The 12,651-nt window shown below is 37.0% G+C and overlaps 1 protein-coding gene across 1 annotated transcript in view; it reads right to left on the bottom strand.

Annotated features, from left to right (window-relative positions):
- Nucleotides 1–12,440, bottom strand: part of LOC142519636 (DNA-directed RNA polymerase III subunit 1-like) — a 72,146-nt gene extending 59,706 nt beyond the window's left edge. The window contains 4 exon segments of the mRNA XM_075622673.1: nt 10,118–10,207; nt 10,481–11,037; nt 11,328–11,738; nt 12,179–12,440. Coding sequence (XP_075478788.1) covers nt 10,118–10,207; nt 10,481–11,037; nt 11,328–11,738; nt 12,179–12,440 — 1,320 coding nt within the window.
- Nucleotides 12,441–12,651: the final 211 nt, after the last annotated feature.

Raw genomic sequence — 12,651 nt, 5'->3', positions numbered from 1 at the left:
ATAGACGACATTCTCGTCTACTCCAAGAATCAAGAGGATCACAGCAGACATCTGACCACAGTGTTGCAGACCTTGCAGTAGCATAAGTTATTCGCAAAGTTCAGTAAGTGCGAATTCAGGTTAGAGAATGTGGCATTCTTAGGCCATATTGTTTCCAGCAGCGGTATTGAGGTAGACCCAGCGAAGGTTGCAGCAGTCAGAGATTGGGTTGTGCCGCAGAATGAATCAGAGATCCGCAGTTTTCTTGGGCTAGCAGGATATTATCGGAAGTTCATTAAGGGATTCTCCTCTAGTTGCCGTTCCACTCACATCATTGACCAAGAAGAATGCTAAATTTGTGTGGAGCGAGGAGTGTCAGAAGAGCTTCGATACTTTGAAGCAAGCTCTTATCTCAGCACCAGTTTTGGCCATGCCGTCAGGGCCCGGAGATTTTGTTTTGTATACCGATGCTTCGAAGCTCGGTTTAGGCGCAGTGTTGATGCAGCATGGGAAGGTGATAGCATATGCTTCTCGTCAGCTGAAAATCCATGAGAAGAATTACCCTACCCATGATTTAGAGTTGGCCGCCGTAGTTTTTGCCTTGAAGATTTGGAGGCATTATTTGTATGGAGAGAAGTGCCAGATCTTTACCGACCACAAGAGCCTCAAGTATTTCTTTACGTAGAAGGAGCTGAACATGCGTCAGAGGCGTTGGTTGGAGCTTGTGAAGGATTATGACTGTGACATTAGCTACCACCCAGGTAAAGCTAATGTAGTTGCGGATGCATTGAGCAGAAAAGTCGCAGTGATGGCTCATTTGACAGTTTCGAGACCTCTTCAGACTGAGATGCAGAGGTTTGGTCTAGAGACTTATCCTCGAGGTAGAGTTCCCCGTCTATCTACCTTGACTATTCAGTCCTCTCTTCTAGACCGTATTCGCGGATGGTCAGTCAGCAGATGAGCAGTTGGCAAAGTGGAAGCAGAGAGATGATGCCAAGGGCAGTGTCTTGTATACAGTGAACGATGGCATTGTGAGATACCGAGACAGAATGTGGGTTCCTAGTAGTGGTTCTATTCGAGCAGATATCTTATCAGAGGCCCATATGTCGTCGTACTCTATTCATCCCGGGAGTACGAAGATGTACAGAGATCTGCAGTTATTGTATTGGTGGCCAGGAATGAAGAAGGCATATCAGACGGTTTGTATCCGAGTGTCTGACGTGCTAGTTAGTGAAGGCAGAGCATCAGAGACCAGCAGGTTTGCTCAAGCCTCTTCCCATTCCCGAGTGGAAGTGGGAGAATATTATCATGGACTTTGTGACCGGATTGCCGAAGTCAGTCAGAGGATCAAATGCTATCTGGGTGATTGTAGATCGTATTACCAAATCAGCTCACTTCTTGCCTATTAAGACGACTTTCACCATGATTCAGTATGCAGAGTTGTATATCCGAGAGATAGTTCGACTGCATGGCATTCCCGTTTCTATCGTGTCTGACAGAGACCCCAGATTCACTTCCTTGTTTTGGAAGAGTTTGCATTCGACCATGGATACGAAGTTGCTGTTTAGCACAGCTTTCCATCCGCAGACAGATTGGCAGTCAGAGTGAGTTATTCAGATTTTGGAGGATCTTCTCCGTGCTTGTGTTATTGACTTTTCTGGGAGTTGGGAGTCGAACTTGCCATTAGTGAAGTTCACCTATAACAACAGCTTCCAGTCGTCTATTGGTATGGCTCCATTTGAAGCACTGTATGGCCGTAAGTGTAGATCTCCTGTTCATTGGGATGAATTAGGAGAGAGAGCAGAGTTGGGTCCAGAGATTATTCAGCAGGCTGCCGATGTAGTAGTCAAGATCCGTGATAGGATGAGGCACTGCTCAGAGTCGACAGAAGAATTATGCGGATCAGAGGAGGAGTGATCTAGAGTTTGCCGTGGGCGACCATGTCTTTGTGAAAGTAGCACCTATGAAGGGTGTCATGCGGTTCGGAAAGAAAGGAAAGCTCAGTCCGAGATTCATTGGACCATTTGAGATCCTCGACAGAGTTGGAACGCTAGCTTATCGTGTGGCTCTTCCGTCGAATCTGGCCGGAGTACACAATGTGTTCCACGTCTCTATGGTGAGGAAGTATATGGCGAATCCTTCGCATGTCTTGAACTTTGAGCCGTTGCAGCTTACTCCGAACCTATCTTATGAGGAGAGACCATTGCGGATCTTAGACAGACAGGAGAAGAAGTTTCGGAACAAGCTGGTTAAGCGAGTCAAAGTCAAATGGCTTAACCATTCAGAGGAGGAAGCTACGTGGGAGTCTGAGCCAGAGATGAGGAGTCGGTAACCCGAGTTATTCGGTGAGTTTTAATTTCGAGGACGAAATTTCTGTTAAAGGGGGGAGGGTTGTAGAACCCGTAAATCAGACTACGTATAAGCCATGCATAATTCCTAGTATCTTAAATTAAAATGATTTTTTATTTCATGAGTACTTAAATTCCTTTATTTAAATTTAATTATTTTACGCAATAGTTTAATTGTTACCTTTTCAGTTAATTAAGTGAGGCCGGACTGGAGTTGGAATTTTGAGATAAAATTTAATATTAAGAAAACATTCCCAGAATTTATTTTAGCTAACTAGTAAGTTAATTTAAGGTAAAAGAATGTTTAAGGAATTATTTAAGTAACTTGAGGTAAGTAGAAAATAAGTTCATTTAAGTTCCATAATTAATGTGTTAATTCACTAAATTATTTAATGGGTAGATAAGACTCTAAAGATTTAAAATACACTAACTAAGCAATATTTCCCCTCTACTTAATAGCATGATTCGGCCACCCCATAGGTGATTAAGCATTTCTTTGACAACTCACCACCTTTGACCCTTTCCTTGTTATTTCTTAGTATGATAACCATTTCATTTTTAATCACCATTAATTAATAATAAATCATTATCCTTGCCTTGTTTTGGCATGGTAGAATCGGTCATGCCTCCATTATCCCTCCAAATATCTTTTGAATATCAAACCACTTCCTCATCCAACAATTCAAAGAAAGCAAGACTTGGTCATGCCATTTGAATCCCTTTTATATTGCAACTCCCCTTCATCTCTCCTAACCATTCCTCACCATCGAAAATCAGAGGAAATTTCAGTGCAAAAATCGTGAGAAAACCATAGAGAAACTAGAGCGAAAAATCGAGTAGAAACAAGAAAAGAAGATCACTCCGTCTCCTCCGCGCCGCGTCGTCATATTCGTTCGTTTTCTTTTCAAAACGAAACCAAGGCATGTCTATATTTCTTTCACTCCTCAATCAAGCCATATTAATATTTTAAAACATCATACTCATGATTTTTTTGAAGCCAAAACCGAAATGCATAAGAAGCATTTTTCGAAAATTCATGTGCAGATTTTCTGATTTCTTTCATACTTCACGGGTTCTGTGTTTGTGTGGTTTCAGCCGGTTGGCTCATGTCCAGGCTCCCAAGGCTACATCTAGACATGTACTAGGACATGTTAGGATCATATTGGTCCAATAGTTCAAGCCCATGCATGCTGGAAATCAGAAATGACAGCAACTCCCCAAGCATGCCCCTTTTGTGATCGATTTTCTCATGTTGCTGTCAAAGGGAAATGAATTTGATCTTGGCTGCCCTATGGGCTATAGCCATGGTTAGAACATCTCCTTGTTATGTCTAAGACGTGACCAAGTCACCCCTTCGAGGCTTGGTCCATGGTTGAATCGGTTTTTAAATAAAAAAAAGAACAGCCCCCTTCGACCCCTTTTGAATTCTGCTCGTGTCCCTCGGTTTTTGGTGGTTTGGAGTGGACCTTGGTTGGCCTCTGGCCCTTAGCCCTGGTTCACACCATACCCCATGATAGTCTAGATCAAGCCATGGTCAACCATATGGCCACTGGTATGATGCATGACAGCAACAAAATAAAATTTCAGAAACATCCCAGTACATATTTTGAGTTCTCAGTTGAAGCTTGGTGTTGTCCTAGGTGTTGGATTGGATTGTGGTTGGCCTAGGGCCCTTATCCATGGTTCAAGCCACACCTTAGGATGTTGGGAAGAGGCTCTGGTTGGTGGTTCAAGCCCTAATGACCAATAGTCTCTCAAACGAAGCGATGTAAGTACAGGTGCGGTTGCTGGAATTTCTGGACAGCAACTTGCTGCTTCGGTTCAGAGGCTCGTTCGAGTTCTTGGTTGGCTTTTAGCCTATGGACATGGACTGGACAGTGCCTCATCGAGTTAGGAAGGTCATGTTTTTGGCCGTTCGTGATTCGGTTAAGTTTAGAGGTCGTACGAGAAATTATGATGCGATGTGCAAAATTGACTCTCGAAAGAGCGTTTCATGTTTTGGCCTTCATTCACCAAAATTTCGGCTCTTACCATTTTAGGAGCATTATTTCATCATTTTAAGTGTATTTTAATCATGACTAAATGATGGTTCGGTGTTGGTTCGGGTTGGCACGGAGTCATGATTAAATTCGAAGTCGTTGGGCGTAATTATTTCGTTTTTGGATTCAATTACAAAGTTTGGTCAAGAAAATCATTTGCATATTTTTCATGTTAAATTTAGGAAGCAGCGAGCCTGGGAACGGTCCAACCCATATGGTAAAAATAATACAGGATATTTAATTATGCCATTTAATTATATTACGTGCATAAAAATATAAAATATTCATTTTTTTTAGATTTATGCGATATTGCTTGTGTCCATTTCACTATCATGGGATTATTGTATCACCCGGTGGTCACTTACCGGTTCAGTTCAGTTCCACCCAGTATACTGTGGCATTAGTCTGATCAGACGATTATTACTTCACCCGGTGGTCACTTACCGGTCAGTTCAGTTCAGTTCAGTGCAGGGGCCACTTGCGTAGAACATAATCTCAACAGAAAATTATTACGTGCTATTTCATTACATGGCACTATTGAGCAAGCATTTCACGTATGATTCTAAGTTCAATTATGCACGTATTATAATTGCTCATGATAAGTTATTTTTACGTTATGCCTCATGACATGATATTTTTACTCCTATGCAATTTTATTATATTATTTAATTGTTATTTACGATATATGCATGCTGAGTCTTTAGACTCACTAGACTTGATTGTTGTAGGTACTGATGAGGACGGGACTGAGGGCGGGGACCAGTGAGCCAGCTCGGGTCGGCAGTAGTGGAACCCGAGGACCTCATTTTCAGCATTTACCATTTTTATGCTCAAACATTTTTATCAGTTGTTGGATTACTTTAACTTGTTATTTTGCAAACAATAATTTCTTCCGCTGCCATTTTGAACATTAAACTTGATTTATCAGTTTATTTTATGAATGAGGCATTTTGATTATTTTATAAAGAAAATTTTAAATTTTTTCGCAAATTTTCAAACACGAATTTTCGGGCCTTTATAGTTAAAGTCTTGGATTTACATTGTGACATTACTTGACATAATTTTTATGTCAAATTAGGTTGCTAGTGGTGGTATTAGTAGCGGTATTGGGAATGATATTGGCAGTAGTAGTGATATCAACGGTGCAAAAAAATTGGTAATGTTGATAATGTTATCCAAGATGTAGCAATAGCTCTGGTAACTATCTTCAAATTGTATGGCTTTTAAACCAAATTTTTTGTTTAAGTAAAGATGATAGAATTAATAAATTTTTATTATTTAATTATATGCAGAAAAATTTGAAGAATGTGAATAATGAAGATATCCATGATAATACTAAATGTAAGTTACTTCATTGGAGAGGTGATGAAGTTGTTGCAGAAGGTCGAGTTGCATCAACAGATCCAAAAGCAAAAGTGCATCACATTCCTCTTGGAGGATCTTGTTGGAAAGTTTGGGTCGATAAAGTTTTGGTGGAGAAGGTAGACTTGATACGACCAAATGATGAAATGCTTTATCTCGACGATGCAATAAGAAGAACAATCGCATGGCTGTCTAAACTTATAGTTTTGTGATTGATATAGATTCTACTGATTTGAAAGTTATACATTTTTTATGGATAAAAATCGTATTGCTAAGTGAACTCTTGTTACGTGTTAAAAAATTTCTTCTCTTATTAGAAAATGAATAATAGACATTAATTATATTTTATTGTTAAGTGTGATGCTGATTGTTGGATGTGTTATGATCATTGTTTGAGTTTAGATTTTTTTAGTTTACTTTTATTTCACTGATATTACTACATCATTAACAAAACAATTGCAAGTCATGAATAAACATTAATGAAACGTGCAGCACTCATCGTGAATAACCTTAATACAAACACCTCACAAGCAAGCACATATTGTTTTCCGTGAATAACCTTAAATGCAGCGCACACCTTGTACGATGTGAATGATCCGAATATAAACACCATTACAGCGCACTTTGCCCGCCGCAACTAGCAGTAATTGCAGCGTGTATTGCTCGCCGTGGTAAATATTAATTGTAGCGTCCAAAGCACGTCGCAAATAGCACTAGCGACAGCGTGCATTGAATGCCACGAATACTATCAATTGCAGCTCGCATGGCACGCCACAAAAAGTATCAGCACGTCGAGAATGACATTAATGGCAGCGTGCATTGAACGTCGCGAATACGATCAGTTGCTGCGCACATTGCATGCCGCAAAATATATCGATTGCAGCGTGCATTGCACGCCTTTGATATCTTGGGACTTTCAACAGCTTGTTATTGTGCAAGTCGCAATGCACGCCGCATATAGCATATATGCACGCCGCGAAAACCCATATTTGTTGTAGTGATGTTCCCATCTTTTGAATTTGAAAAACTTGGTTCTTCAAGAAAATCGATTTTATGGACAGCTCAATGGTCTCATTGGTAATTTTTCAAATCTTGTTCATCTTGATTTATCCTTCAATTAGTTCTCTGGAAACTATTATTTTTTAAATTTGATTGTGTATACTAGTTAATTGATTAAATTTAAAAATTTATTAGATTTTATAGTGAAAGTTGAATTTTCGTTAAACAAAAATTGAGTTTGTTGATCGTATATTCTATTGATTTGCATTAAAATATAGGTTTGCTTTCGATGAAAAAGTTTGTTCGAATGAAGGCAAGAAGCTTAAAGTTTGCAATTTAAGCAATTCTATTGATTCTTGGATTCATTGTATACGTTGGGAAGTAAAAATCTAATTTCTAAATTAATACAAATAGTACCTAACCTTTAAAGACTCACTCAATTATTTGAGGATGTCAAAATATATAGTTTGAAGTTAATATTGAGTGGCGTTTGATGATGAGATTCGTGAATTAAAAATGTGATATATAAATTGGTATAAATAGTACCTAATTTGATCTCACATATATTTGATTTTACCCTCTTAAGACTCAAATTTTGTTATTTTGGGATGTCAAAAAATATAATTCGAAGTCATATTGAGTGACTTTTGATCATATCATTTGTGAAGTTAAAATATGATACCTAAATTGGTACAAATAGTATCCAGTTCGAGTCTACAAATACTTGATTTTACTCCCTTAATACTTATATCCAACTATTTGGGGATGTCAATTTATATAGTTTGAAGTTAATATCGAGTGATATTTGATGATGACATTCGTGAAGTAAAAAATGTGATACATAAATTAATACAAATAATACCTAATTCGAGCTCACAAATACTTAATTTTACCATTTAAAGACTCAAATTCGATTAATTGAGGATGTCAAAAATATAATTTAAAGTCAATATTGAGTGACCTTTGATGATGAGATCCGTGAAATAAAAATGTGATACCTAAATTGTTACAAATAGTACATAATTAGATTTCACTTATAATTTATTTTACCTTTTAAAAATCAAATTTGATTATTTTGGGATGTCAAAAAATCTAGTTTGAAATTGATATTGTTTGGCTTTTGAAGTTGTTATTTGTTAAGTAAAAATATGATACTTAAATTTGTACAAAGAATATCTAATTTGAGTCTACAAATACTTGATCTTACTCCTTAAATGCTCAAATCCAATTGTTGTAGATGTCAAAATATATAGTTTAAACTTAAATTTGAGTGACCTTTGATGATGAAATTCGTGAAGTAAAAATGTGATATATAAATTAATACATATAATATCTGTTTTGAGTCCACAAATACTTGATTTTACCCTTTAAAAACTCAAATTTGATTATTTGATGATGTAAAAATATATAGTTTGAAGTTAATATCGATTGACATTTGATGATGAGATTCGTGAAGTAAAAATGTGATACCTGAATTGGTAAAAATGTGATACTTGAATTTTTTACATCATCGAATAATGGAACAAAGGTATTTACGGAGCCAAATCAAGTACATATTGACTCGAATTATGTACTTTATATATCAATTTATGTATATTATTTTGACTTCACATATGTCACCAACAAAAGTCACTCAAGGTTAACTCCATATGTTTTTTTACATCCCCAAATAATGACATAAGGGTATTTACGGGGCCAAATCAAGTACCTATTGACTCGAATTAGGTATTTTTCTATCAAATTAGGGAATAAGGGTATTTACAATGCTAAATCAAGTACATACTGACACGAATTAGATAATTTATGTACCGATTTAGGTATCTTATTTTGAATTCACTTATGTTTATTTACATCCTCAAATAATTGAATAATGGTATTTAGTTATTTACAAGTACAAATCCAGTACCTAGTTACTCGAATTATGTATTTTATGTACCAATTTAAGTATTATATTTTGACTTCACAAATACCACCATGAAGTATTGAAAATGAATATTAATAAGAAATATTAATATTAATGAATATCAGCTAGTTTTGTGAATGAATATTAATAATTATTATATATGAATGATCATAAGTATGACGAAAGAATATTGATATATATAATGAATGATTACCAATATGTATTATGAATAAATACTAATAAGGATGATATCAAATAAAGTATTGTCTTGTTATTTAATGAATACCAAAAAGTATTGTGAATGAATATTAATGATATTATAAATTAATATTCACAACTATAAACAAAAAATACTAATAAGTGTTAGGATTATGAAAGAGTTTAGAGGCGGAGTAAATAAACTCTTTGAAATATTTGTTTTTAAAATTTCTTTCAACCGTTTTAGGCGGTTGAAAGTTTTTCTCTCAAACGGTTAGAAATATGACCCGCAAATAAAGTGCGGAAGACAGTTCAATATTTCTAATGATATTTTCAACCAGTTAACAAACTAAACAGCATGAAGTAATTCGAAATGTAAAGGTTTGTGAAAAATAAACACATGAGATTTTTATGGATGTTCGAAGATGAAACTCCTACGTCACCTCTTCTTCCTCTGTAGAAATGATTCCATTAAAAGACTTTGGCTTTACAAATCTCTTTGCAACAGCCCACTCCTATCAAGACTTATCACACTGCCTGTTTTGCAACTCTTAGTGATCACTTTACACTTTTGGATTTTAAAAACCCTCGATTCACCAGATACTTCTATAAATCAGATAACCAAAAGGTTATTGATTCAGACAAACAATTTTGTTTTGGTAGCACAAGTATGATCCTTGAAATATCAGATATATTTCTGTTGAATGCATGCTTGAATGAACGATTGAGGTATATGATCTTTGATTGCGCTCAGATTCTCTAAGTATGAAGACTTGAAATGATTCACGCTGTTGAAAGCTTGATGATTTTGTATTTCGTTGTTATCGTGCCCGTCCCCGCTTGCATACTTCTAGCTTTTTTTATATAGGTCATCATTCCAACGGTCGGAAAAATAAGAGTAACGTAAACCTGTAACATTGAATGATGTGTCACTATAAGCTGCAACTTCATTAAATGTTCTTCAGCAAAGCATTTAATGTTCTCTTTGCTAGCACAACTTTGAATCCCGTTTCTTGAAGAGTTACTGCTTGGTATTCTTTTATGACAACTGTTTTTACCATAAGAACTTGTAGGACATAAGTAATCTTTCTCTTCTAGGATAGTGACTTAAATGCATATCAATCTCGGGACTTGTGCATAACATTGTTGACTTGTAGCGGTGCAAAGCCTTTTTAATGATCTGAAATGGCTAGAGAATGTTTTTCATTAAGTGAGCATTAAATGACTCTTTAATGACTTCGACATAAGGTTCTTCGAACATCCGGTTGATAAGATTGACATTCTTCTACTTTAAACGGTTGAGCTGATAGGCAGTCTGAACTCTTTAAGCGATTGAAGTTCCATTCAAGCAATTTAAGTTCAAGCGGTTGAACTTGTACCTGTTATGCATAAAACATTGCAACAGTTTCCTGAAACAGTCAGGTGCTGTTTTGATTTTGTTGATCACCAAAACTTCTTGGGTAATAATAATTTTTTAACAATTTCCCCCTTTTTTGTGAAGACAAAACCCAGTTACAGAACTATACAACAGTTACAGATAATTTCACCAGCTAAATAAAAAGTTGTATTTCATTGATTGAATGAAATTACAAACTCCAGTTGAAAAGAAAAATCAGAACACAAAAACATCTAAACAAATACAATACATTAACCTTTCTTTTGTCCTTAGATTTGTTTAGCTTGTTCTGCTTTGGCACGCTCTGAAACCCTTTTCCTAACTGATTCTTTTGCTCTGAAAGCTTCCTTTTGCCACTCTCTTTCCCCTTTCCCCCATCTCCCTTTTTGACATCACCATGGAGAAGGAATCGCATGATCTCAGTGAGTTGTGCTCCTTGGGCATCCATGCATTGATCAACATGTGCTTTAAGACGTGATATTTGTCCTGAATGCTCAGTGCACATGTTGAGATGTGAAGAGTTATGTCTGTCTTGCCGGAGGGTAACACTTATATGCATAACAGAAAATTCCTTGAATAGATCATACTTCATTGATTGAAATGTTTCTTTGAGATCAAAATGCTTGCGGTTAAGAGCAAGAATCAATTGATCCATATTTGTTAGTTTATCCAAAATCTCCCTTTGGATGTTTTCCTCCATTAATTTTTCTTCTTCTGGTTCAATTTGATCAAATGAAGAAATTAATCTGGCCTTGAATGAGACCAATTGAGAAGATAAAGCTTTTTCAGGTGACTTTGAGAACTGAGGGTCATCTAATTCATAGGCTAAATTTTCAATTACTCAGTCAATTTCATCCGTTGGGACAAGGATTGCTTTGTCTGTGGCTTCTAGTGCTTCCAGAGTGTTTGAAGGAGCTTCAGATGTAGGGGAGTTTGGGGCAAGGAGGCAATAGTTACCTTGTCTGTCTGTGGATCTTTAGGGGATGACACCAACTTTTCTTAGAGAGGGCTTTTAGCAGGATCATCAGCAGAAGTAAACTGGAGAGAAGAAGATTCTTCTTAGCGAGTCATGTCCTGATCAAAATCAGACAAAAATTTCATACCTTCTTTGACAGAAATCTGTTGGACTTCGGAAGGGCCGATTTGTGCTGAGACCGGAGACATGGTGGGGCCGGTTGGTGGAGCAGATGCATCTTTGTCATGAATCGTGTGAAAGGCTGGCATGAGGTTCGATTCATTTTGATGGCAGAGTTGCTCAGTAATGGGAATATCCTTTTGCATTAGTGTTTCATCTAGTGGTTGGATGTTTACCACATTACTGATCATAACGGTTTCAACCGGCACTTCCGAGGTTGGAGAATTTTTTAGCACCGTAGAGGAAGAGGGAGGTTGATTCTGAGTTGCGCTATGAACTTTGAATGTCTCATAACCCAGCTCTTTATCAAAGTTTAGTTCCGAGTCGATTTTTCCCTTCCCTTCAATCGCAGGTAAGTCCAATTCCTGTCGCTTCTCAGCTGCAATCATGGAAAAAGAGAGAGAGAGAGCGTCCATTTCAAGTTGAGAGATGACATTCGAGTCATCTTTGGCGGTTGGACAAGTGGGATCAAAATTTTTCCGTCTCAATTGAATCAGTGCTCAGAGATAACTTTCTTTCATATGAATTTCCAAGAAATCTCGACGAAGCAAAGAGGTTTGAATATCATATGTTTCTGTCCATGCCAGTATGGACAATTCAAGTTTGGCAGCTACCTTGATCTTGCATGTTTGAATCAGTGAGTCGAATGATGTGACCGTTTGAAATTGTACCCATTGATCAAACATTTCCATTTTCTTCTGAACGATCTCATTAACTCGTTCGCTTGTTAGAATGATGACAGTATGAATGGAGTTGGTCTTGGTGGCTCCTCGATAAGAATTTTCTTCCCTTTGTCCATCGGATGAAGGAGAGAAATACCTGAGAATGATGATGTAATTTCCGGTTCAGCAATCTGAATCCCTTTGATTTTTGTTGCTCGTATTGCGGGGATCGGTGGAGGAACCAACGGTACAGAGAGATGCTTGATCATCTTGATTTTTTCAAATTTTGGCTTTTCTGGCCATTTCTTCTTGAAGACTTGTGAAACCGATACATCATCCTTGGAATCTTCATCAGAGCTGGATTTCAGAACCAGCTTTCGCTTAGTGCCTTTTGGAGTTGTAACAGTCTTCTTTTGCATCTTTTGAATTGATTAAGTTCCTTATGCATAGCTTCTATCTAGTTGGCATTCATTCAATGCATCATTGATTTTCTAAGGTTCTAATTGAGAAACGAAAGCAACATGCATAAATTCATTAATCATTTGTTTTCTGGTTCTAAGGTGAGTTGTTGGGTTACCGATGACCAGCTCGAGTGGATGATCCTTTTTCCACCGGAGACATGATCCATAT

The sequence above is a fragment of the Primulina tabacum genome, chromosome 11 (genome assembly GCF_025594145.1).
Source record: "Primulina tabacum isolate GXHZ01 chromosome 11, ASM2559414v2, whole genome shotgun sequence".
NCBI lineage: Eukaryota > Viridiplantae > Streptophyta > Magnoliopsida > Lamiales > Gesneriaceae > Primulina > Primulina tabacum.
This window is presented reverse-complemented; position numbering and strand designations above follow the sequence as displayed.